The sequence below is a fragment of the Phoenix dactylifera genome, chromosome 16, assembly GCF_009389715.1.
Source record: "Phoenix dactylifera cultivar Barhee BC4 chromosome 16, palm_55x_up_171113_PBpolish2nd_filt_p, whole genome shotgun sequence".
Classification (NCBI taxonomy): Eukaryota; Viridiplantae; Streptophyta; class Magnoliopsida; order Arecales; family Arecaceae; genus Phoenix; species Phoenix dactylifera.
The window spans coordinates 13127725-13155378 of record NC_052407.1 but is presented as its reverse complement, the minus strand read 5'-3'; the positions used below and the strand labels follow the sequence as shown (position 1 = coordinate 13155378).

The following is a 27654-nucleotide window of genomic DNA, read 5'->3' as shown; positions in this document are numbered from 1 at the left end:
GGATAATTTAAAAATTATGGATCAAGCATCAAGCATCCGTCCAATTCGAGCATGATTATGAATATAACAAATTATTTGCATATCTAAAATTGTATCTGAATAATTCATCAAACCACCTGGTAGCAATGCAAAACCTGGTTCCAGTGGTGGATCAATTAATTAATGTCTCTCTTATCTAACCCCTCGCTGCGTGTTTTTTTCTTTTCTTATTTTTTTTCTTTTATTCCACTCTAAGGCCGGCGAGGGAGACAAAATCTCATCCTCTCGGCGTGCATGACATGCCAAGTGGCAAGACCCTCCCTCATGGTGTGAGCCCCGGCAGCTCCACCCACGGAGACCAACACGGGATGGGGATGGGGCCGGGCAGCACAAATATTGCGTGCGCTCCTCCTTCCCAACCCAACCCACCTCACCGACACCAAACACCTCTCAGAACAACTGCTTGCTCTACACGTACGGTGCGGGCCCCCACTCTACTACGATCGACCAACTGTTACCGGACACCACAGCACAGGAGGCTGGATGCTGTGCTGCTCCACACAGCTGAGCACAACTCATCCATCGTCGTCCAGGATCCATCGCATCCCGCCCCACCCTATATATCGTCGTCCCCACCTACATCCATCATCGCCGAGCCTTTTCCCCTTTTCCCTCGATCCTCCGTCACGAGCCCAACGTGCCCCCTGCTTCCTTTATCAGAGCCCGATCGAATTAATGCCCAACCACCATGATGGACTCGAAAGGAGGAGGAGGCGGCGCCGGCGCCGGCGCCGGCGGGGGTGGGGGGCCGAGGGGGGACGCAGGGAAGCGTGCTGCCTCGGCAGGCCAGTCGGCGCCGTGCGGGGCGTGCAAGTTCCTGCGCCGCAAGTGCGTGAGCGGGTGTTTGTTCGCGCCGCACTTCGGGACGGAGCAGGGGGCGGCGCGGTTCGCGGCGGTGCACAAGGTGTTCGGAGCGAGCAACGTGTCCAAGCTGCTGGCGCACGTGCCGGCGGGGCGGCGGGGGGACGCGGTGCTCACCATCTGCTACGAGGCGCAGGCCAGGCTCGCCGACCCCGTCTATGGATGCGTCTCCACCATTCTTGCCCTCCAGCATCAGGTTCTCTGACTAAATACTAAATATATCGGCGCATGCATGGATGCATGAAGTCGATCGATATATCGATGAAACAATTATTATTAATTCCGACAACCTTCTCTATATTCTCTTTGCTTCAGAGACCGTTGATTATGATATAAATTGCACATATTCGACAACAACCAACTCAAGTCCTTCTTTCTTCTCATTCTCTTCCTCTCTTGATTATTTAAGGTGGCAGCGCTGCAAGCCGAGATATCGATCGTGCAGTCACAGCTAATAAATAGCCGATTGGCGATTGCCGGTGCCCTTCATCAGGGAACGCAGCAGCTGCAGCACATCGCAGTGCTGCAGCCAGCCTACTCCAGCAACTCCTCGACTTGCCATAATATGGCGGATCTGAGCAGCTTCGCCTCCGGCTTAGACCTCGGCGATACCGAGCCGGCTTCAAGAGGTTTCGAGCCACTGCAGCTCTCGCATGAGGAGGAGGAAGAGGAGGACAGTCGCAATCCGGCCGCTTTTGCCAGCAGTGTCTTTCATCCAAAATAAGCTTGAGCTGCAGTTCTAGCAAAAAAGAGTATATTGGACGCACCCTAATTAAGAGTAAAAGTTTTTTCAAAACCAAAAGTACTGTTATGATATAATAAGCGTGCGCCATGTTCTTTTGTCTGAGGTTAATTTTCAGCAAACTAAACTACCAAGCAGAAAGATGCTGCTTGCGTTTTCGCGAAGCCGAATGCCATTTGCTGCCACAACCTCAAATTTTGATTTAATTAAGTTTCGGAACCTATGTTTAAGTGGGACCCTCGAAGTGCGACGCTGATTCGCACGAGCAACTGCAATTAATTAACGATACTTACCTATATTGCTTCTTGGAGCGTCAGGTTTGCACTTCCCTAATTAAAATTAAAAGGATATAAAGAACATTTCTTTATCATGTTTTACAAAAGTAGATTCTCTTTTCAAATGAGTAGATCTGCATGGTTAGCCATTTTGTGTTCAGCAAAAATTCGGATACATGTCTGTACGTATTGGCATCCATATAAATATATGGACTGTTTAAATTTTTAGTAGACTTTGATTTATGAGCTTCAAATACGGAAGGAATTATACTTAAACCACTATCTCAGGTAGACTATTACATCAACTGCGGGAAAGCACTATTCTAAAATTTGCATCACAAAATTTCACACTAACACAATGAAAAGCATCGTAGATGCGTCGCCAAGTTTTATATATATATATATATATATATATATATATATATATATATATATATATATATATATATATATATATATATATATATATATATATATATATTCTAAAAATTATAGTATATATAATCTGAACAAAATCTATACATAAATGATCATAACCTACATAATAAAACATGTATAACAAAACCTATATAACAAATATCATATATCAAAATGGCCAATATGTACAATATCAAACAAAATTATCCACTATAACTCCAAAAAATCGAAAAGCATAAATATGTATATAATATCTAAAACTCAAAAAAAAAAGTCAAGCTTTGGTAGCATCGTCATCATGATCAGCATCTCTACGACTGCTGAATCCATTGGAAACCTATAATAAAAATATAGAAAACTTTAAAAATTGAGAATAGAAAAATCACAATCTATTATAAATCATTAACTATATATGAAAATATGCATGATACTTATACAAAAGATATAAATAGAAGTACTTATTTACTTAAGGTAGGACAAACCTCTGCACTAAGACTGTGACCTAGTCAAACTGAGCCCTAATGGTATGAGTATCTATCTCATAGGTTTGCTTCGAGTTCTGCACCTTTGTCTCATTACTTTACCTTATATTCTCCATCTATATCTCTAGCCTACGAACCTCTACAATGGTACTACTCTATCCAAACATATTCTTGATATAAATATTCACTACAGACAACTAAGTATGGGTAACTCTAACCCTGTAATCCTGCACTCAACCATATCATTTTGATCCCATTAATTTGGTAAAGACTTGGGCTTCAACACTACCAGTTTTTCAAATGATGATGTCTCGCTCGCACTTTCAACAAAAAGAGAAATAGTTGTATCCTGCATTTAAGAAAAAAGTTGCATATAAAAAAAAATATATGAAACTATAAATAAATGAACAAATCCATTCTCAATACATACCACAAAATATAACTGAGTGGATCCTAAATATCGAAATCAGACGAGCTCTGGACAATACTGCAGCATGACAACTATCGTGTGATGAATTTCCTCCGACTACATATGTAAAAAAAATTAGGGAGAACTAAAATAAATAAACACAATATGTGGATTATAAGAAAAAAAAGGAGGTGAGATTGGTCATCCAAACCTTAAGAGATCCAAGTTGCAGCCAACCGAAGATGAAGATCCCCAGAACCCTAAGCATATGGCGGAGGAGCGGATAAAAGCCCCTAGCTAATTGAGTGGCTGAGAAGATGCCGCCATTGCCACCTGGATCAGGTGAGAGAGAACGAGCAGGATGGCACTGTGAGAGAGAGTCTCTGCGAGAGAGCTCGTCGATGGAGGCATGAGGTTGGAGGTTCGAGGAGAGTCGATGCAAGGGAGAGAGGCAATGCGAGATAGGAGAAAGGGGATGGAGAAAAATGGGCGTAGACTTTTCACTCAACGATACTTAGAAGCATCGTCCAATATTGAAGAATCTTCCCAATGCTTCTGAATAAGTGTCGAAAATGTCAAAAATAAGCAATGCTAATAAGTGTCGCCAGTTAACTTTTCCAGCTAGCCCACAAACGAGGTAATTTGAGTCTTACAATGTTTAACAACATTTTTAATTTTTGAAGCTTTTAGAAAGTTTCGCGAAGTTTAGGCATGCTAAAAAAATTTTCGAGCAAAACAAAGCCGCAAAAAGCTAGTTTTCCTGTAGTGATCCATTTCATCAAACAGTCCACTGCAACCATGGTGATAGATTAGAGGACGAAGAAGGTACATCGTATAGAGGGTTAAAAGATAGATCAAGAAATATGAAGTTGGGAATTAATCTGGAGAAAAATGGCATCATGGGCAAACGAGGCGGGGGAAAGGAGAGGAGACATGAAAAGAAGGGAATGTTGAAGGGATCATGAGCTTGTATATCAATCGTTCAGCGAGAGTGGAGTTTGCGAGTTGGAATATTAATTCCATTGCCCTGCTCTCCACAGATAAAAATCACATGACCAATGCCAACAAAGGAAGAGGAGGTGGCAGAAAATACTCGTACTTTTCCATCAGGTGAATCAGAATTAGGATCAGCTCCCGGACAAAAGGATCATTCATCCTCATAACGAGAGGTAATAGTGATAACTTTACCTTCTTCTCTAATACATTTTCTCAAGTTAGTAGTCCAAGAAACAATTTTTCAAAGGCAATGTGACTTCTCTCTTTGTAGAAGGAAAAAAAATACTGTATCGAGAAGAACATAGCAATTCTAAATACTAGATCAAATGCTTAGACCATATATCTCGCTGTCCGCACGTTGGTCGTTATTCAAATTTCCAAAAAAAATTTGTTCCTTCAAAAATATCTTTAACCTCCTAACCTTTCACAGGATAAACTTATAAGGTCTTGTTTCATCTTGGCAGCAGCCATCCACAAAGATGGCTAAGACATCAGACTTCCGGAACTGGTATGATATCTGAACCATACATTCCATATCATTGAAATTATACTACGGCTCTCAATATGCCGTAGCCGCGGTTGCAGATGGGGGTGCTGGCATGCGCTTGGCAGGGCGCAATGGAGGGCTTGATGTGTGCCAAAACTTGTAGAGCTCCTTGATAATTTGGAATCACCATGGTGGTGGGGATTGGGTGGATGCCTAGTTAGGGTATTAAGGAGGGAATGGTTAACTTCTACAGAGCATGGTTGTGGCATAATGTTGGCATGGCAGCGAACTACCAGGACGTATGCGGACACATGAGGAGTCCATACAAATTGAGGAGGGACATGGTGCTTGGGGTATGCTCTTGGCTCCCCCGGGCATGTAGGACAGACCTAGCATGGCACAATTCTGGAGCAAGGCGGTGCCATTCCCGGATGGTCTTGTGCAGAGATGTCTGGTGTAATATTTTTCTTTTTTTTGCTTAGGCATGTCTGTTGTAATATTGATTGGACGAGTTAACCACATTGCACAGCAAGGATGTCCGCAAAGTTTCACCTTAGGAACTTGTCCAGGCTATCCTGTGCTTGCTTAATCCCTATGGTTGAGCACCGATAAATCCAAGAATGGGTTTGGCCTATCCGTAACAGGCAAGTCTCATGGGCATTGTAGAGTGTGGTGTCCTGTAAGAATTATTGGTTGATCGTGCAGCACAAGTGTAGCTGCTAGAATATTGGTCAGAGCATGTGCCTTGGACGAGATGTCGACTTTCAAATGCTTGGCTAAGGCTACACAGTTGATGATGGTAAGTACACGGCTAGGTTAAGAGAATGAAAGCAAGTATGATGATTTAGAGATGATTGAAGAGAATGGTTGGTGGCTAAGGCAATGGATACAACGACCCAAGGCCAATCCCTTGTCTCTAGGTCATTACATAAGGCCGCAGTCCGATTGTTTACGAGTCCAAAATAGGAAGGAAAAGTAGTTAGCTTTACATACCGACCGCCCTACGTATCTAAACAGATTGTACATGGAATCTAGATTGAGATTTAAGAGGAGGCCTCATATTGCTGCCGCTGCTGCTTATTTTTTCTTACATCCTGCACTTTCTGCTACTCTCTTTTTCTTTACATATTTCTGCCGCTATTCATCTTCTTTATGTTGATGCACCGCATGCTATCAAAATCTTATCCATTACAGTTTCATCATTCTCAATTTCCTTACTGCTGTTTTTTTCTTGGCTGCTAATTTATCACTAGCTAGATCAGATTTATTCTATGCTTGACCTTGATCTGATATAAAAAAGCTTCCTTTTCACTTCTAATCTCATTAGACCAGTCTTAATCTTAAGTTCACCTAGTTTGACATCCTCTCAATCCTAGAAACTCTTACGTTTTCAGACCTACCAAAATCCGAGGGCTAATACACAAACTCCCTCTCTCCACTATAATTGGCATCCAATTCAGATCTGCACTATTTCTCAGTTCCGGACAGCAGGCATCAAGAACTTTTAAATCATAAGAGACCTTGTCCTTTTTTATGCATGTCACTGCTTGTACACAGTGCTTGACTCTAGTGTCCTACATCACATACTGGAGATACCCAACAAAGAACTTTGAATAAGAAGTTCGTCCAAACTTGACAACCCACATGCCAATGACACTTTTGATGACCAATTATGGAACTGGATTGAGCATCAAATCAACGTCCCAAACTGACTGATATTGTTACGCTCCTATGGCTCTAGTCTTTTCCTGCATCAAGGTGGATAACATTAAAATGGAGATGGAAACATTGTGCTAGTCAATCATCAGTGCTACGGAACAAGTATACCTGACATTCTCATCCGTCAGAAATATGCAAAGGAGATAGGTGAGTAATCCATGAATAATGGCCATGGCACTTTCGAACTAGAGTCCTTCATACTCTTATGGAGTCAGAAAGCAGCATCAAGTTTCTTCTGAAGGCAACATACCATAGCAAACAGAGCTTCCACAGAAGCAATGCTGGCCGTATTGCCTGAGCTTGGCACTTCCATAGCTGAAGGTCAGCTCTTCATCTTCCTGTATATCCATGGCAGAAAAGAAACAAAGTCTTGGGAGCAACGAGCCGGGGCTTCTTACCAGGATAACTGCCAGATTACCACCATCACATGAGTGATTGATGAAGCGAGCCACATTTCCAACTTTTGATGCATCAATATTCACCCTCAGGCATGCTTTGCCCGAAGGTAGATGCTCCCTCACAACCAGAAGTGCAGGGGAAAACCTTCCACTGGATGCAAGCTCATCATAAATCCGTTGACGATTTCTTGCTTCCTCTGTTGTCAAAAACTCACCTGCACATGAAATATTACCAGTGTTTGGAAACGCATGGTTGGAAATGGAGTTCTGATGACCTTGTAAGATCTTGCTCTTTCAACTCATGTTACTTTCTTTTGTGCAATTCAGGCATTTTTCCTTGGCAGGAATGGCCCAGTTTCTAAATTTTCACACTTCTGCCTCAGACCCCATTGGACAGCTACGCACACATTCATCACTCAACAAATATGTGAATCCAATATTAAAAAAATGTGCATGCACTATAAAAAAAACGAAAATACATATTTTTGATACGGAATGAACTTATTTGCTAAGTGTTGAATACACATACAACTCGAATGTATCTGATGGGGCCAGGGACAAAACCATTTAAAAAATTTGGAACTAACCAAAGAAAAATAAAATAAAAAATTGAATTGGGAATATGCAAAATCAAAAATAAACTGGGCCAAGAGTACCAAAATTCCCCCTTGATATAGCATCCATGTAGGATGTTGCACAAGGACGGGCATAACCCAAATAAAAGAGCAACACAACAAATTTGAGGAGAATATAGAGATATACCATGCAAGAAATACTAGGGCCACATGAAAGCTTGTTTTTTTTTACCATCTTCCAGCTTTAAGTTCAAGATAACAAATGAAATATGTCCATTTACAGAATGAAGCATCAAAGTCAGAAATCAAATCCCTTTCATTTCGGAAAAGAATCTTTTTCATTCATCCAGCAGCTTTATCTTTAGTAATTAGTGGCAGAAAAAAATATTTGCTTTCATGAGCATTTAATTGTTGATTATGATTTAGGTAACTATTCCCCAATGCTTAACAACTTGTGCAGACATCTAAAATCCCAATACAAAATTCGTGTATCTAGATTTCAATGACAACTATGAGAAAGAACATGGAAAAGCTTGCACTGACACTGGACAGAGCCCAATATAGTTAAAACCCAAATTGTTTGGAGTCAAAGTCTTATCAACAAAATTGACAACTGGATTTGGATGAAAATAGTGAGAGAAGATTTGGAGAAGCTTGTAATGACACCAGGTGTGGTCCTTGATAGGAAAGACTAATGAAGAAGGATCCATAGAACCAAGTCTAAATAGTTTAAAACTTTAAATTGAGATTGATGGTTATTGTCATGACCTCAGCGTTTCAACTTGTCTAGAAACTTGGGCTTTAATGGACAGAAAGTTCCGGGGTTTCTTTGCTTTACATGTATCGCCTTGAAGAACCCAGTCCACAATTTGTGTATGTAACTCACCTGGGTCAACCACTTTCCTCCTCCATATGATCACCTATTCAACCTCTTTCTCCTCAGCCTCATGTCCCACCACATCTACATTCCTTTTCAAGTCCTGTTGCATCTCTTAACCAGTTATGCTTTCCCTGCCACTGTTTTGTCCATTCAATATTCCTATCATTTGCAATCTATTTCTATCATAATGTCATCCTCACCTCCCTACACTTTGTCACCTTTCACCCCTTGGACCTCTACCCAGTTGAATATTCATCTACTATATCACCTCAGATGCATCAGTTTTCCTATATTATTTCATCCTTTTAACACAAGAATTGGCAGAGTAGGGTTGTAAACAAGATGAGCGCAAGGCAGCGCGTATCAGGATATCCATGTGGTTTCATGGCCATGGTGCTAACAGATGACTCAAAAGGTGACAAGAGAAGTGCCAGGTGAGAAGAAATTTGAAAATCCTACAATGAGTTAAGTTATCAAAATAAACAATGGAGGAGCAATAAGATTATACAAGTTCTACTTGGCACATTCAAACACCAAACATTTGAAGTTTATTTATATGAAGGCAAAGGAACATTTCGATATCATCACACAACTAAAGTCACCTTCATTAGAAGTCCTGGTATTATACATAGAATTATTAAATTAGTTCCTGTGGTGACAGGGCGGTAACAATAAGATTGTGTAAGTTGGGCAATCCTTCCTATTAGCCACCTAGAAATATTGCTACTTTCAACAAATAAGGAGATTTCACAAGTCGCATATTTGACCATAAAACATGCACTAAGGACACAAGCTTTCACGTTATATCACATAATTCTTCCAGATAATGCCAGTAGAATTCTATATTGTCATCCTTAGGATGGTTTCCATGTTTCTTCAATTTTTCCCTATCAAAGTCTATCACCAACAATGTCATAAAAAAGAATTCCTTATTATTCTTTATATTTAATGTGATAAAACCATAAAAAGTACCACCATGACTTCTTATCAATTTATCCAAACGAGAAAGTCTATTCTAGAATTTTAATCATCTCAAAACTAGTTACAAATGTCCACAAAGTTGAGGTTTTCTGAGAAGATAAGTAATTTCTTTCTTTAAGGTCCATATCCATTGAGTTGATAATTTTTGTTGGTCACATCTTCATCAGACACCTCTGTCGATAAATAGAAGTTCCAGTCTTATAGGTAATGATTGATTATTTGATTCCAAATGTTTGTAGATTGGTGTAAACAGATTTGAGAGCTTTCTCCTTTCACAAATCTAAGGACCACTCATCTTTTCTTCTCATTGGCTGAAGAAAAAGTTATCTATAACCCCAGCAACTTAGATAACAGTCTACTATTACATGCATTAAACAATGACATTTCCTCCAAACTCCCTAACCTAATATTTTATGGCTTTTGCAATATCTCCTCCAACTCTTTTCTTCCAATCAACATATATAAATTGTTTCCATATGTGAGCTCATTCCACTGCCCCATTATACTTCATATATACCTAGGTAAATTATGCACACCGCATGCATGCCAACTTGAAGTATCAATGGTTGTGCTTTAAGAGGTAATAGACAGACCACTAAGCTTTAGTTCAGATGGTACCATCTCTTGACACTTGAGCAACAGGTCGAGGGTTCAATTCCAATTGGACTCACCCTCAAGGGGTGGGATGGGTTGGGATAGAGTGTTATAGGAACAAGGTAAGAAAGGTGAGGACTGGGGACTAGCCCCTCTGAGTTTCCCAAAAAAAAGGCAATGGACAAAGGACAATCACATTAGTTTTGCATAAATTTAGATATGAAAACAGCTTATGAAGCTCGCTTACACTAATTATGGAGAGAAAAACACTAATAACTCTGCAACTGTAGAAGGACATAGACTGAAGTATGGATTTACAGATCATTGAAGATCATATATGTACAAATTATGACATGGCACTTTATTGTATTCTCTCACCAGATTTAAGAAACAGCAGGCACATATTTTTCTCTGGAATTTTTTCAAACAACTATAGGAACAAGAAGATAACTAGTTGACATTGCCAATCAATTCTGAGAAATGCTTCATTAGTTTTTTCTTTGCCTCACTCTGCTCATTCTTCCACCACCTTCTCATGTTCTTGAAATGGATAGACCATGATATTTTATGTAGATTTGTACGTCATCAACGTCATCACTAAAATTTCTTACTTGAATGACAACTCTATTCCTATCCCTACAAAAATGTGAAGATGGCCCACTTCCCCTACAGGTAGGTTGTTTTACCTTTCATCAATTACAGGCTTTCAGATATTTTTTGTCTTAGGTTGCATTGTGAAAGCAAAAACTCAACATAGCACACAATAAGAAAAGAAAAATGAAAGTCAACCATATGCCATAAACAAATATCTTAATATCCTTTCTCACTTTGTGAGTAAAACTGTCTATATTATTAACTGAAGTTTCATAGGCCAACCCTCATATTTATCCTCTGTTTAGGAAACTTGATTTGATGGGTAATCCATCTCGGAAATGTGCAAAAGTTTTGAATCAATTCCTAAATATCCAAATTACAGTTTTCTATCTCATGGATCATTTATAAACTCCAAAATATTACTAAAAAGAAGAAGAAACATAACTAGATCATCCACCACTGAGGTAGCAGGTACTAGCATCCTTGTTGATTCAACTGATCTTTAGAAAGAACCTCTATACTTGTTAAGCAAACATTTGTTGCTATCCATTCTTGTATTGTCGATTGTCCTATTAAAAAGGTTTCATGCTAACTCCCCATACCACAATTTTTTTGGGTGGGATGGGGGCTTGGGCATGAAGTCAAGCTGATATTATGTTGCAGTAAATGTGACTTCTTTACATGAGTTAGATGAGTTAGGTACGTTATTGTCATTATTATCACTAATAAAAGTCTGTTTTCATAATGGCCTTAGAGATGCTATAAAATTTTTGTTATGAACATATTTCCCACATTAGCATATTATAAATCATATCTAGGCATACTCCTAGCAAGAGCACCTAATGTGTCACATATGCGTTTAGATTTTTTTAACAATGTAAAAATGAATAAAATATTTGAAGCACAATAAAAATAACAATAATGATAATAATACTATTCCAGATAATTAATATAAATATTAATAATTGAAACTAAAGTCCACAATCTCGATATCGGGTACCATATCGATACCTTATTAGTTCGGTCCGATATGGTACATCTCTGTAACGAAATAGCTCTCTAACTATTTTTGTAATTTTCATCTCAATATACCTCAATATGGATTGGTACACGCCTTAGTATGTCTCGATATAGGGCTTGTACCGACTTGAAAGTGTGTTTCGTATCAGTTTTTTTCGGGTATAGTATGGTATGCCTTGTACCCGACGGTACGGGGCGATACGATGGACCTTAATTGAAACCCATTCAACCTAACCACTTCATCCGCATAAACCCACAGTAAACACCCAAAATTGCAGTTATTTTATTTCTATCTTTCCATACATAATACATAACTGAAAAATAAAAAAGATTCTTCAAGAGTCCTAGGTCCAACAAGTGCATGATAAATACCATCAAAACCTAAGACTCTAGAAAAAATTAAGTGAAGTACTCCAAATACAAAATATACAAAGGTGTCTGTAACTCACCCCCTCCTAGGACCTACCCCCCAACCTATAGCAACTAGGGCATAGGTGCAGAAGTAAAATAAATCCTTATTCATACATGCATTTTTCTAGTACAAAATGAGCCACTTCAAATAGGTTTATTGCTCTAGCCTAGAATACGATTAATCTGACAAGAGCCACCATAGGCTACGTGAGCTCCAAGTAGTTTGCAAGACAAATTGATAAGTTTACCATTCCAAACCCACCAAGCAAAACCATTGGTTTCTTGGTCACGACCAACTAAAGATAAAGATCCATGAAAGAGTGTTTCCACAGGATCAAAACTCCTTAGGGAATATAAGGTTTTCATGAGCCTGATCCTGAGCTACCATTCAAGCATGAATGCCTTCGTTTAGAGGATACTTATTATTTGTGGTATAGAAAGACTCAAATTTAGAATCTTCTGCTGCATGGATTTTTTGGAAAACAAAGTCAGGCACGGAACCACAAGAATTCTTAGAATGGGATTCCAACTCAGCACATTTTCAGGTTTTGAGAAGAGTTGCTCTTTTGAGAGCACAGTATGATGAAAGTTATAAGACCATGTTCAGGAGAGCGGGAGGGCAAGGTTCAAGTCCACTTATCTCCAACCTGTGATATTAGCTGATACCATGATAGTACCCCAATTTTTTTATTTTGGCAGTTCAATATATGATTTACCATTCATGAACATTGATAAAATTCTTCCAATTAGCAACACCTTAAGATAGCATAGCCTTAACGTTAATGGCGAATTTCAAACGAGGCAAGGCTTATAGTGGATATAAGTGGTAGAATGTTGCATCCTAGATGGCGAAAGTGTAGGAAAAATTAAATGCGCATGCGGCCGAGTCTCGGTCCGCGTGCGCGTTTGGTTTTGGAAACAACCGGGCTTTTAAAGAAGGATTTAAATGCGCACGCGGCCGGTCTCGGGCCGCGTGCGCGTTTGAGAAATAAAACGGGCGTGCCCGTTTGAATTGGAAACACCCAACGGGCGTTTTTGGTTTAAATGGGAACACGCCAGCGGGCGCCAACTGGCACACGTTGCCCACGTTCGCGCGAAGAGCGCGGACGCGGACGCGGACGTGTCCGCCGAAAAGACCATATTGCCCCTGTTATAAATCCCTATATAAACCCTCCTATTTCATCCTATTCAAGTACGAAAAATTTCAGAAAAATAGTGAAAAAATTCTGGAAAAATTCTTCTCCCTCTTAGCCACTTCCAAATTTTATTTTTACATTTTTATTCAGTTTATTTAGTTCTTTTCATTCCGTTCTTTGCTGGATCTGCAAGTCCGATCGGGTTCGCTTTGACTTCTTCCGAGACGTGCCGAAGAAGAAGTTGTAGGGTCGTCGTATCTCCGAGAAAGATTGCCGGGTGACCCGTACGTGGGGGCAAATACTTCTTTGGGACAGCGTCTACGCGCTTCGACCTGCCTTCAATCAGGCTACTTTCTTCTACTTTTATTTTTAATTTAATATTAGTAGATTTGTAGGATTTGAATTTCTATAATATAAATTTATTAAATGCATAGATTTATTTTGTGCTAGAATAGATTTATTTTGCATTAAAATAGAATTATTTGGATGCCGAATAATATGCATGTATATTATTCCCTTTAAGATTTTCCATTAATTGAATTAATAGATTTATTGTTTATTTATATGATATATTGCTAACAATCCAAAGAAGTATTTGTTTTATTTTTTGTTAGTAATATATAAAATTCTTTATTATAATTGTGGCATATTAGATTTTAATTGCAATAATTGTTTTTGCTAGCACATCATTAATAATAAATTATTCTAAAGAGGTAATAATTTGGTTAACCTCCAAGAGGTTTATTATACCTCCATTTGGACTCCTCAAGGAGTAATTTCCAGATCCTATTCAAACAGAAAATTCGGAAATTGGTTGATACATAATAATAATTCATTGAATTGACTTATTAGATCTCAATTAATTATTCTAATAAAGAAATAAATCTTTTAATTCATTGAATTGACATCTTAATTACAATAATTGATTTGCTACAAAATTAGTAATTAATTATTCTAATAAGTAAATAAATCAATTCTAATATATATAATTCATTGAATTGATAAATTAGATTTTAATTACAATAATTGTTTGCTAGAATTAAATTTAGTAATCAATTGTTACTAATTCGGAAAGGTCAAACAAAAAAAAAATTCAAAAATTAGTTAATCCGTTTAAATTTACATTTAGGTTATTTTAAATATTGAATTTGTGTGATTTCTAGTAATTATATCCACTAACTAATAGTGTCTAAGAAAAGCTTGTCAAAAAGGCATACGTGCCTAAGAAAGGCTGGTACTTAAGTGAGCCTAGTGCTCCACCACCGATCTAGAGCTGATCTGGCTATTAGTTTTTTTTGGATATATCAATTAGACATCCAAAGTTCAATATAAATATTAGTGCAATCTTTTGACATAGATTTTTTTGCCTTCAATCAGGTTTCTGTCTCTATTCTGTAACCCTGATCCTATGGCCTCAAACACTAATGACCACCTTAGTGCCAAACCTGAAAAATTTGATGGCCATAACTTTAGGAGGTGGCAGAACCAAATGCGGTTCTTGCTCACCACATTAGGGTTAATCTCAGCCATAGGTGAAAGTACTACCGAAGTTGATAATGGGTCCAACCCAACTACCTCTTCCAACACATTCTGCCTCCACTGGCACACCCTCTAGGACACCTGATGAGATAGATTATCATTGTACCCATAGAATCCTAGGTGCTCTTTCTGAGAGGCTGTATGATATCTATTACACAGCCAAGAGTGCCAAAGAACTCTGGGACACCCTAGATAGCAAATATGGTCTTGATGATGCTGGGGTAAAGAGGTTCAAGGCCTCCGACTTCAATAAGTTTAGGATGGTGGACTCAAAGCCTATGAATGACCAAATTCATGAATTTGAAACCCTGATCCACCAGCTTAGGGCTAATGGAACCAATTTGGATGAATCATTCCAGGTAGCCTGTCTGATAGATAAACTACCTACTTCCTGGTCTGATTTTGCTAAGACCCTGAGCCATACCTAAGGAGTTCTCACCCTAACCCAAGTCTTAAACTCTATTAGGATTGAAGAGCAGCATAGGCTCAGAAATAATACCTCTACTGGATCCAAGAATAATGCATATAATGTAGAGGCTCCTCTTAAGAAAAATCAGAACCGACCCTTCCATAAGAATTTCAAGAAGAAACCCTACAACCCTAGAAACCCTAACCACCACTACAATGGGAAGCCTATTCAATCCCAGGAGCAGAAGAAGAAGAAAGAGGAAGGTGGTGCTCGTTTCTGTTATGTGTGTAGTCGGACCAACCATTTGTCTCCCCAGTGCTTCTATAAGAAGACTGCACCTCTTCAATCTAAGAAGAAGGGTCCACACACATCCAGTGCTCAAGTCAACATGGTCACTTTCGGTGTTGGCTCCTCTGAGACAGCTTTCAGGTCTGTTTCCTTCACTCCTGAAGTTAACATGACTTTACAAGCACTTGATTGGTGGATTGATACCGGAGCTGGTATTCATATTTGTTCGGATCGCTCCTGGTTTTCTTCTTACCAGATCTCAAGTGGAGGAGCTGTGATCATGGCAAACAGCTCGGAGGCGCGTGTGTTAGGAGTAGGACGTGTGGACTTAAAGCTTACCTCTGGAAAAGTCCTGTCACTACACGGCGTCCAACATGTTCCAGTTGTTAGAAGAAACCTCATTAGTGGTTCCTTGCTTGACCAGCAAGGCTTTCGTCTTGTTTTTGAGTCCAATAAGATTGTAATTTCTCATGGTGTAATGTTTATTGGAAAAGGAATCCTTAGTGAAGGATTGTTCAAGTTGAATGTAATAGCTCCTTCAATAAATGAAAATCCTTTGATTATGAATATAGAACCTCCTTCTATTTGGCATGGTAGATTAGGTCATGTAAATTATAATTCAATTAAGCAACTTATGAACCTAAACCTAATACCAAAAAGTGATCTCAAGAACCATGAGAAATGTCAAACTTGTGTAGAAGCCAAACTCCCTAGAAAGCCGTTTAAATCTGTTAATAGGGATTCTGATCTATTAGAATTGATCCATAGTGATGTTTGTGACTGTGGTAGAACTTCTAGGGGAGGTAACAAATACTTTGTAACATTTATAGATGATCTATCAAAGTTCTGTTACATCTACCTAATTAAAACCAAGGATGAGGTGCTCAGCAAATTTAAAATTTTTAAGATCGAAACTGAGAACCAACAGGAAAAGAAAATTAAAATCCTTAGATCAGATCGGGGAGGTGAATATACATCAAAGGACATAACTCAATTTTGTGAAGATCATGGAATCATTCATGAAGTGACTGCTCCCTATTCTCCCCAATCAAATGGAGTAGCAGAAAGGAAGAATAGGACTTTAATGGATATGGTTAACTCCATGCTTATAAGCTCAGGAGTACCAGAGAATTTGTGGGGGGAAGCTTTAGTTTCAGCCTGTTATATCCTTAATAGGATTCCCTCTAAAAATAATGATCTAACACCATATGAAGTTTGGAAACATAGAAAACCTAATCTTAGCTATTTGAAAGTGTGGGGGTGCTTGGCAAAAGTTAAAATACCTGATTTTAAGAGAAAGAAAATAGGGCCTAAAACAGTGGATGCCATATTCATAGGTTATGCAGCCAATAGTAATGCTAATAGATTTCTAGTGATAAATTCAGAAGAAAGTGATATTAGTAACAACACCATCATAGAAGCCAGAGATGCAACATATTTTGAAGACACCTTTCCACTTAAGACTAGAGTAGATAGTGGTATAGCTAGTAGCTCTAGTAGAATAAGGACAAGTGAAGTAGAAGTAGAAGCAGAACCTAGAAGAAGTAAGAGATCCAGGGTAGAGAAAACATTTGGAGATGACTTCTATACTTTTCTTATAGAGGACTCTCCAACTACCTTTGAGGACGCAATGAAATCCTTGGATTCACCTTTTTGGAGAGAAGCTATGGACAATGAGATGCAGTCAATTATCCAAAATCATACTTGGGAATTGACTGATCTTCCTCCTGGTTGTAAAACTATAGGGTGCAAATGGATCTTTAAGAAGAAACTTAGGCCTGATGGCTCTGTAGATAAATTTAAGGCTAGATTAGTTGCCAAGGGCTTTACTCAGAGACCTGGGGTAGATTTCTTTGATGTTTATGCACCTGTAGCTAGGATAACTACTATTAGGGTCCTTATAGCATTAGCCTCCATTCATAGATTAGTGATTCATCAGATGGATGTTAAGACAGCTTTTCTAAATGGAGACTTAAATGAAGAAATTTATATGGACCAACCAGAGGGATTTAAAACCCCAGGCCAAGAAAATAAAGTTTGCAGACTAGTCAGATCTCTTTATGGTCTTAAACAAGCACCCAAGCAATGGCACTTGAAATTTGATGAAACCATAATGACATTTGGATTTGAAATCAATAGCACAGACGAATGTGTATATCATAAGAGAGTTGGACACAAATTTGTGATCTTGTGCCTTTATGTAGATGATATACTGATCTTTGGGACAGATCTTCAGATAATTGATGAAGTAAAACAATTTTTAAGTCATAAGTTTGATATGAAAGACTTGAGACAAGCTGAGTTAATTTTAAATACCAAAATAATTAGAAGTGCAAAAAGTATTGAGTTATCCCAAAGTCATTATGTTGACAAGATACTTAATAAATTTAATTATTCCGATTGTCAGCCTGTCTCTACTCCATTTGATCCCTCTACTCATCTTAAGAAGAACTTAGGAACTCCTGTCCTTCAAAGCCTATATGCTCAAATCATAGGCTCACTAGGATTCCTAACAAACTACACCAGGCCAGACATAGCATATGCTGTAAATAGACTTAGTAGATATACTATTAATCCAAATAGAGATCACTGGACAGCATTAGAGAGAATTCTTAGGTATCTTAAGGGTACCAAGTCCTATAGTTTGCACTTTAGTGGGTTTCCTGCTGTTCTAGAAGGCTATAGTGATGCCAACTGGATCAGCGATACCTTAGATGTTAAATCCACCACAGGATACGTCTTTCTCCTAGGAGGTGCTGCTGTGTCTTGGAAATCCACCAAACAAACCTTAATATCTAAGAGTACCATAGAGTCTGAACTGATAGCTTTAGACACTACTAGCACTGAGGCTGAGTGGCTCAGAGATCTACTAATAGACCTTCCTGTAGATGAGTCACCTTTACCACCTGTCTCCTTACATTGTGACTGTAAATCTGCAATAGATAAGTGCAACCAAGAAAATGCCAATGTAAAAATGAACAGGCACTTAAAAATGCGTCATAAATCATTAAGATATAAATTGAAAAATAATGTTATTGCCTTAAATTTTGTTAAATCAGAAAATAACTTGGCTGATCAGCTTACTAAAGGCTTGTCTAGAACAGTAGTTCTAGAGTCGTCGAGGGGGATGGGGCTTAGCCCATAAAGATAGATCACCACGGTGGGAACCCAACCTTAAAAGGTTGAATGGGTAGAAACAAACCGAAGTGTGACTAAGAGGAGCACTATTTCATGTTTTCCTCATCCCTATGGCGCTAGTGCTCATAAAAGCAAGCGGTAGGATGAGTTCGTTTGTATAACTCTTAATGAGTCCAAGACCCAAGAGGCAGGAGCTTCCTTGCTAGCTTCCTTATTAGGACTCACCTATATGTGCAGTCGTGAGGCCGCGATTATGGAAAATGGGCGATTCCCTAAAAAGAACATGATAGATATCTGCGCATGGCCATAACAGCGCAACCCGCTTAGAACCCAGATCGGGCTATATTATGTGTGTTGTTGATTTAATCTGAGCCATGGACCGAGGTTCAAGGTTAAGACCACCTTGGCTCCACAGATGTAATCAATTGTCACTAAGTGAAGGTTCAAACCGAAAGGTACCTACACCTATTACATAATATAAGATATCCAGCATTTTGTTTTGATTTTAAAAATTATTTAAAAAAAATTAATTTTTGTGGGGGATTGTAGGAAAAATTAAATGCGCACGCGGCCGAGTCTCGGTCCGCGTTTGGTTTTGGAAACAACCGGGCTTTTAAAGAAGGATTTAAATGCGCACGCGGCCGGTCTCGGGCCGCATGCGCGTTTGAGAAATAAAACGGGCGTGCCCGTTTGAATTGGAAACGCCCAACGGGCGTTTTTGGTTTAAATGGGAACACGCCAGCGGGCGCCAACTGGCACACGTTGCCCACGTCCGCGCGAAGAGCGCGGACGCGGATGCGGACGTGTCCGCCGAAAAGACCATATTGCCCCTGTTATAAATTCCTATATAAACCCCCCTATTTCATCCTATTCAAGTACGAAAAATTTCAGAAAAATAGTGAAAAAATTCTGGAAAAATTCTTCTCCCTCTTAGCCACTTCCAAATTTTACTTTTACATTTTTATTCAGTTTATTTAGTTCTTTTCATTCCGTTCTTTGCTGGATCTGCAAGTCCGATCGGGTTCGCTTTGACTTCTTCCGAGACGTGCCGAAGAAGAAGTTGTAGGATCGTCGTATCTCCGAGAAGGATTGCCGGGTGACCCGTACGTGGGGGCAAATACTTCTTTGGGACAGCGTCTATGCGCTTCGACCTGCCTTCAATCAGGCTACTTTCTTCTACTTTTATTTTTAATTTAATATTAGTAGATTTGTAGGATTTGAATTTCTATAATATAAATTTATTAAATGCATAGATTTATTTTGTGCAAGAATAAATTTATTTTGCATTAAAATAGAATTATTTGGATGCTGAATAATATGCATGTATATTATTCCCTTTAAGATTTTTCATTAATTGAATTAATAGATTTATTGTTTATTTATATGATATATTGCTAACAATCCAAAGAAGTATTTATTATTTGGACGCTGTTCCAAAGAAGTACCTGTTTGAAAATCCTTTGAATTGTTAGCAATATATCATATAAATAAACAATAAATCTATTAATTCAATTAATGGAAAATCTTAAAGGGAATAATATACATGCATATTATTCGGCATCCAAATAATTCTATTTTAATGCAAAATAAATCTATTCTAGCACAAAATAAATCTATGCATTTAATAAATTTATATTATAGAAATTCAAATCCTACAAATCTACTAATATTAAATTAAAAATAGAATTTGGAAGTGGCTAAGAGGGAGAAGAATTTTTTCAGAATTTTTTCACTATTTTTCTGAAATTTTTCGTACTTGAATAGGATGAAATAGGGGGGTTTATATAGGGATTTATAACAGGGGCAATATGGTCTTTTCGGCGGACACGTCCGCGTCTGCGTCCGCACTCTTCGCGCGAACGTGGGCAACGTGTGCCAGTTGGCGCCCGCTGGCGTGTTCCCATTTAAACCAAAAACGCCCGTTGGGCGTTTCCAATTTAAACGGGCATGCCCGTTTTATTTCTCAAACGCGCACGCGGCCCGAGACCGGCCGCGTGCGCATTTAAATCCTTCTTTAAAAGCCCGGTTGTTTCCAAAACCAAACGCGGACCGAGACTCGGCCGCGTGCGCATTTAATTTTTCCTACAATCCCCCACAAAAATTAATTTTTTTTTAAATAATTTTTAAAATCAAAACAAAATGCTGGATATCTTATATTATGTAATAGGTGTAGGTACCTTTCGGTTTGAACCTTCACTTAGTGACAATTGATTACATCTGTGGAGCCAAGGTAGTCTTAACCTTGAACCTCGGTCCATGGCTCAGATTAAATCAACAACACACATAATATAGCCCGATCTGGGTTCTAAGCGGGTTGCGCTGTTATGGCCATGCGCAGATATCTATCATGTGCTTTTTAGGGAATCGCCCATTTTCCATAATCGCGGCCTCACGACTGCACATATAGGTGAGTCCTAATAAGGAAGCTAGCAAGAAAGCTCCTGCCTCTTGGGTCTTGGACTCATTAAGAGTTATACAAACGAACTCATCCTACCGCTTGCTTTTATGAGCACTAGCGCCATAGGGATGAGGAAAACATGAAATAGTGCTCCTCTTAGTCACACTCCGGTTTGTTTCTACCCATTCAACCTTTTAAGGTTGGGTTCCCACCGTGGTGATCTATCTTTATGGGCTAAGCCCCATCCCCCTCGACGACTCTAGAACTACTGTTCTAGACAAGCCTTTAGTAAGCTGATCAGCCAAGTTATTTTCTGATTTAACAAAATTTAAGGCAATAAGATTATTTTTTAATTTATATCTTAATGATTTATGACGCATTTTTAAGTGCCTGTTCATTTTTACATTGGCATTTTCTTGGTTGCACTTATCTATTGCAGATTTACAGTCACAATGTAAGGAGACAGGTGGTAAAGGTGACTCATCTACAGGAAGGTCTATTAGTAGATCTCTGAGCCACTCAGCCTCAGTGCTAGTAGTGTCTAAAGCTATCAGTTCAGACTCCATGGTACTCCTAGATATTAAGGTTTGTTTGGTGGATTTCCAAGACACAGCAGCACCTCCTAGGAGAAAGACGTATCCTGTGGTGGATTTAACATCTAAGGTATCGCTGATCCAGTTGGCATCACTATAGCCTTCTAGAACAGCAGGAAACCCACTAAAGTGCAAACTATAGGACTTGGTACCCTTAAGATACCTAAGAATTCTCTCTAATGCTGTCCAGTGATCTCTATTTGGATTAATAGTATATCTACTAAGTCTATTTACAGCATATGCTATGTCTGGCCTGGTGTAGTTTGTTAGGAATCCTAGTGAGCCTATGATTTGAGCATATAGGCTTTGAAGGACAGGAGTTCCTAAGTTCTTCTTAAGATGAGTAGAGGGATCAAATGGAGTAGAGACAGGCTGACAATCGGAATAATTAAATTTATTAAGTATCTTGTCAACATAATGACTTTGGGATAACTCAATACTTTTTGCACTTCTAATTATTTTGGTATTTAAAATTAACTCAGCTTGTCCCAAATCTTTCATATCAAACTTATGACTTAAAAATTGTTTTACTTCATCAATTATCTGAAGATCTGTCCCAAAGATCAGTATATCATCTACATAAAGGCACAAGATCACAAATTTGTGTCCAACTCTCTTATGATATACACATTCGTCTGTGCTATTGATTTCAAATCCAAATGTCATTATGGTTTCATCAAATTTCAAGTGCCATTGCTTGGGTGCTTGTTTAAGACCATAAAGAGATCTGACTAGTCTGCAAACTTTATTTTCTTGGCCTGAGGTTTTAAATCCCTCTGGTTGGTCCATATAAATTTCTTCATTTAAGTCTCCATTTAGAAAAGCTGTCTTAACATCCATCTGATGAATCACTAATCTATGAATGGAGGCTAATGCTATAAGGACCCTAATAGTAGTTATCCTAGCTACAGGTGCATAAACATCAAAGAAATCTACCCCAGGTCTCTGAGTAAAGCCCTTGGCAACTAATCTAGCCTTAAATTTATCTACAGAGCCATCAGGCCTAAGTTTCTTCTTAAAGATCCATTTGCACCCTATAGTTTTACAACCAGGAGGAAGATCAGTCAATTCCCAAGTATGATTTTGGATAATTGACTGCATCTCATTGTCCACAGCTTCTCTCCAAAAAGGTGAATCCAAGGATTTCATTGCGTCCTCAAAGGTAGTTGGAGAGTCCTCTATAAGAAAAGTATAGAAGTCATCTCCAAATGTTTTCTCTACCCTGGATCTCTTACTCCTTCTAGGTTCTGCTTCTACTTCTACTTCACTTGTCCTTATTCTACTAGAGCTACTAGCTATACCACTATCTACTCTAGTCTTAAGTGAAAAGGTGTCTTCAAAATATGTTGCATCTCTGGCTTCTATGATGGTGTTGTTACTAATATCACTTTCTTCTGAATTTATCACTAGAAATCTATTGGCATTACTATTGGCTGCATAACCTATGAATATGGCATCCACTGTTTTAGGCCCTATTTTCTTTCTCTTAAAATCAGGTATTTTAACTTTTGCCAAACACCCCCACACTTTCAAATAGCTAAGATTAGGTTTTTTATGTTTCCAAACTTCATATGGTGTTAGATCATTATTTTTAGAGGGAATCCTATTAAGGATATAACAGGCTGAAACTAAAACTTTCCCCCACAAATTCTCTGGTACTCCTGAGCTTATAAGCATGGAGTTAACCATATCCATTAAAGTCCTATTCTTCCTTTCTGCTACTCCATTTGATTGGGGAGAATAGGGAGCAGTCACTTCATGAATGATTCCATGATCTTCACAAAATTAAGTTATGTCATTTGATGTATATTCACCTCCCCGATCTGATCTAAGGATTTTAATTTTCTTTTCCTGTTGGTTCTCAGCTTCGATCTTAAAAATTTTAAATTTGCTGAGCACCTCATCCTTGGTTTTAATTAGGTAGATGTAACAGAACTTCAATAGATCATCTATAAATGTTACAAAGTATTTGTTACCTCCCCTAGAAGTTCTACCAGAGTCACAAACATCACTATAGATCAATTCTAATAGATCAGAATCCCTATTAACAGATTTAAACGGCTTTCTAGGGAGTTTGGCTTCTACACAAGTTTGACATTTCTCATGGTTCTTGAGATCACTTTTTGGTATTAGGTTTAGGTTCATAAGTTGCTTAATTGAATTATAATTTACATGACCTAATCTACCATGCCAAATAGAAGGAGGTTCTATATTCATAATCAAAGGATTTTCATTTATTGAAGGAGCTATTACATTCAACTTGAACAATCCTTCACTAAGGATTCCTTTTCCAATAAACATTACACCATGAGAAATTACAACCTTATTGGACTCAAAAACATGACGAAAGCCTTGCTGGACAAGCAAGGAACCACTAATGAGGTTTCTTCTAACAACTGGAACATGTTGGACGCCGTGTAGTGACAGGACTTTTCCAGAGGTAAGCTTTAAGTCCACACGTCCTACTCCTAACACACGCGCCTCCGAGCTGTTTGCCATGATCACAGCTCCTCCACTTGAGATCTGGTAAGAAGAAAACCAGGAGCGATCCGAATAAATATGAATACCAGCTCCGGTATCAATCCACCAATCAAGTGCTTGTAAAGTCATGTTAACTTCAGGAGTGAAGGAAACAGACCTGAAAGCTGTCTCAGAGGAGCCAACGCCGGAAGTCACCATGTTGACTTGAGCACTGGATGTGTGTGGACCCTTCTTCTTAGATTGAAGAGGTGCAGTCTTCTTATAGAAGCACTGGGGAGACAAATGGTTGGTCCGACCACACACATAACAGAAACGAGCACCACCTTCCTCTTTCTTCTTCTGCTCCTGGGATTGAATAGGCTTCCCATTGTAGTGGTGGTTAGGGTTTCTAGGGTTGTAGGGTTTCTTCTTGAAATTCTTACGGAAGGGTCGGTTCTGATTTTTCTTAAGAGGAGCCTCTACATTATATGCATTATTCTTGGATCCAGTAGAGGTATTATTTCTGAGCCTATGCTGCTCTTCAATCCTAATGGAGTTTAAGACTTGGGTTAGGGTGAGAACTCCTTGGGTATGGCTCAGGGTCTTAGCAAAATCAGACCAGGAAGTAGGTAGTTTATCTATCAGACAGGCTACCTGGAATGATTCATCCAAATTGGTTCCATTAGCCCTAAGCTGGTGGATCAGGGTTTCAAATTCATGAATTTGGTCATTCATAGGCTTTGAGTCCACCATCCTAAACTTATTGAAGTCGGAGGCCTTGAACCTCTTTATCCCAGCATCATCAAGACCATATTTGCTATCTAGGGTGTCCTAGAGTTCTTTGGCACTCTTGGCTGTGTAATAGATATCATACAGCCTCTCAGAAAGAGCACCTAGGATTCTATGGGTACAATGATAATCTATCTCATCAGGTGTCCTAGAGAGTGTGCCAGTGGAGGCAGAATGTTCAGTGTTGGAAGAGGTAGTTGGGTTGGACCCATTATCAACTTCGGTAGTACTTTCATCTATGGCTGAGATTAACCCTAATGTGGTGAGCCAGAACCGCATTTGGTTCTGCCACCTCCTAAAGTTATGGCCATCAAATTTTTCAGGTTTCGCACTAAGATGGTCACTAGTGTTTGAGGACATAGGATCAGGGTTATAGAATAGAGACAGAAACCTGATTGAAGGCAGGTCGAAGCGCGTAGACGCTGTCCCAAAGAAGTACTAATTTTTAGCAATATATCATATAAATAAAGAACCAACTGGCGTTTTTGGTTTAAATGGGAACACGCCAGCGGGCGTCAACTGGCACACATTGCCCACGTTCGCGCGAAGAGCGCGGACGCGGACGCGGACGTGTCCGCCGAAAAGACCATATTGCCCCTGTTATAAATCCCTATATAAACCCCCCTATTTCATCCTATTCAAGTACGAAAAATTTCAGAAAAATAGTGGAAAAATTCTGGAAAAATTCTTCTCCCTCTTAGCCACTTCCAAATTTTATTTTTACATTTTTATTCAGTTTATTTAGTTCTTTTCATTCCGTTCTTTGCTGGATCTGCAAGTCCAATCGGGTTCGCTTTGACTTCTTCCGAGACGTGCCGAAGAAGAAGTTGTAGGGTCGTCGTATCTCCGAGAAGGATTGCCGGGTGACCCGTACGTGGGGGCAAATACTTCTTTGGGACAGCGTCTACGCGCTTCGACCTGCCTTCAATCAGGCTACTTTCTTCTACTTTTATTTTTAATTTAATATTAGTAGATTTGTAGGATTTGAATTTCTATAATATAAATTTATTAAATGCATAGATTTATTTTGTACTAGAATAGATTTATTTTGCATTAAAATAGAATTATTTGGATGTCGAATAATATGCATGTATATTATTCCCTTTAAGATTTTCCATTAATTGAATTAATAGATTTATTGTTTATTTATATGATATATTGCTAATAGAAAGTTCAATAGTCGAAAGCATCACTAGCTTACACTCTAACCTGAGTAGCATGGGGCACATGGTATCCCGTGTGAATCAGCAAAGACTGTCTTGCAAGGCTAAATACTCCTAGGTGAGCGATAGCAAAGTAGCACCATGAGAAAGGTGAAAAGAACTCCCATCGGGGAGTAAAATAGAACATAAGACCATGAGCTCCCGAGCAATGGTAGGAGAAGAGTACGGCATGTATTTGGCTCCAAGGTGCTGAGCTTTGGTCACATATGCAGCCATATCTAATTGATCCACATATATGGTTGTAAAAAAAGCACAGATATTTCACACAGTTTAAGACTTTCTTCTGAAGATTTATTTATATCATCAAGGCCACATAAATTCTCATTGCTAATGCGAATGAGGCTGCACATATCCTTAATAGTGAACCAGATGGGGCCACATAAATCCTTACTACTAATGAAAATGAGGCCACATATATTCTAACAGGTGAACCAAATGAATTACATATATCTCAAGACCCACATATATCATTGCCCAAGGATCCATATGTATCTTGATCAATAATTTGAATGAGGCCACATTTATCACCTAATATAAGTCAAAATGTATCCTCACCGGTAACTCAAATGAGGGCAAATATACCACTTTATTAGAGGTCCACATGAAAATCTCAACCATGGCATTATGTTCAGATTTAATATAAACTTCATAACTGCCATTTAAAAAACATATATTAAAAATTCATAAATATAGAAGAGGTTCCACCATGCAAAGAATTTCAAAAGTAGAAACACGCATACAAGTTCATAAATATCGTTTTGAAGTCATGATTCATAAATTTTCAAATAGAAACAAAAATATACACTTAAACTAACAAAGTACCAAATTTACAAAGAAGAATAAGTCAAAAGTCACTGCGATTAGTCATAGATGTCAAAACTGTAAACAGCTTTAAAACAAAAAGGAACGGAATACGGAATGGAACAGATAGGGGAGAAGCTCATACCGGCATACTCGCAAATAAATTCCCCCCTTTTGACGAACTGAGCCGCGTGCAATCCCCACCCTTTCTGGGGATGTTTGACGACCCGCAATCGGACAGAAATGCCTCCCTGCGACACGCGATTCCGGCACTCGAGCCCGCAGGGGCAACTCGCCCCGCACTCCATCATCAGCTCCGTCCCCGGCTCGGGGCCCGACGAGCACGGGCACTCGGACGCGCACGCCGGTGCGCAAGCGCACCCTCCGGCGGCCGGCGGGAAGGCGAGCGCAGCGAGGGAGGAGGGGTCGGAGGGGGCGGGGCCGCGTCCGCCCCATGGCTGGGCAAAGGGGGATGGGAGGGCGAAAAGGGGGAAGCGGGCGTACAGGAAGTAGGAGTAGTGCTGGGCGTCGACGGGGTTGAGGAAGGGGACGGGGTGGCGCTCAATGCCTCGGGAAGCGTCCGAGGCTCTCCGGTCAGAGACGGCCATGGCCACGCTGCTGAGGACCTTGCTCGCGGAGGCGACGGCAGCGAGGTCAGGAGGGGCCAGCCAAGGGAGGACCAGCTCGGCCCATGTCCGCACCTGCTCCTCCCCCTCCGGTTCCCGGCTTCCCTTCTTTTCCATGCCTTGGCGTCCGGAGCCCGGTTGGGTTGAAGTACCGACCCACACGAGTTCTAGTTCAGCTCACCTCACAGGCCCATGGTGGCTTAGGTGAAATTATTTGGCACATGCTCCGTGGGCCTAAATTTACTCTATTGTTTCAGCTAGTTTATTAGCTCCATCTTTTGAAAAGAATTGGATATCTTCTGTTTGACTTTTGTACTTAAGATAATTTGAACCTAATGCTCGTTGCCCTTCCAAAAAAATTAATCAAACATTAG

General features: G+C 39.4%; 2 protein-coding genes across 3 annotated transcripts; one reads left to right on the top strand and one right to left on the bottom strand.

The window, feature by feature from the left end:
- Positions 1 to 730: 730 nt before the first annotated feature.
- Positions 731 to 1734, top strand: LOC103697060 (LOB domain-containing protein 20). The gene is made up of 2 exons (XM_008778829.3): positions 731 to 1096; positions 1310 to 1734. The coding sequence occupies exons 1-2, from the start codon at positions 731 to 733 to the stop codon at positions 1622 to 1624; spliced, it is 681 nt and encodes a 226-aa protein (XP_008777051.1). The 3' UTR covers positions 1625 to 1734.
- A 3968-nt stretch (positions 1735 to 5702) lies between these two features.
- LOC113462798 (histone-lysine N-methyltransferase SUVR3) lies at positions 5703 to 27561 on the bottom strand. 2 transcript variants are annotated; one of them, XR_005506581.1, is made up of 3 exons: positions 26800 to 27470; positions 6536 to 7040; positions 5703 to 6456 (listed from the first exon to the last, which is right to left on the bottom strand). XR_005506581.1 is itself a non-coding variant. In XM_039114606.1 (2 exons), exons 1-2 carry the CDS (start codon positions 27395 to 27397, stop codon positions 6652 to 6654), a joined length of 987 nt encoding a protein of 328 aa, XP_038970534.1. In that variant the 5' UTR covers positions 27398 to 27561; the 3' UTR covers positions 6535 to 6651. The 2 variants fall into 2 exon arrangements, 1 of the variants encoding a protein (XP_038970534.1); XM_039114606.1 differs by lacking the exon at positions 5703 to 6456 and having other exon boundaries at positions 6535 to 7040; positions 26800 to 27561.
- Between the last annotated feature and the right edge of the window lie 93 nt (positions 27562 to 27654).

Bases quoted from the DNA above. Each gene is read 5' to 3' on its own strand.
- LOC103697060 (XM_008778829.3), top strand. From the start codon at position 731: ATGGACTCGAAAGGAGGAGGAGGCGGCGCCGGCGCCGGCGCCGGCGGG. The intron at 1,097-1,309 runs GTTCTCTGACTA...TGATTATTTAAG, and splicing joins TTCTTGCCCTCCAGCATCAG to GTGGCAGCGCTGCAAGCCGA.
- LOC113462798 (XM_039114606.1), bottom strand. From the start codon at position 27,397: ATGGAAAAGAAGGGAAGCCGGGAACCGGAGGGGGAGGAGCAGGTGCGG. The intron at 7,041-26,799 runs GTATGAGCTTCT...TTTCATGTGCAG, and splicing joins ATTTATTTGCGAGTATGCCG to GTGAGTTTTTGACAACAGAG.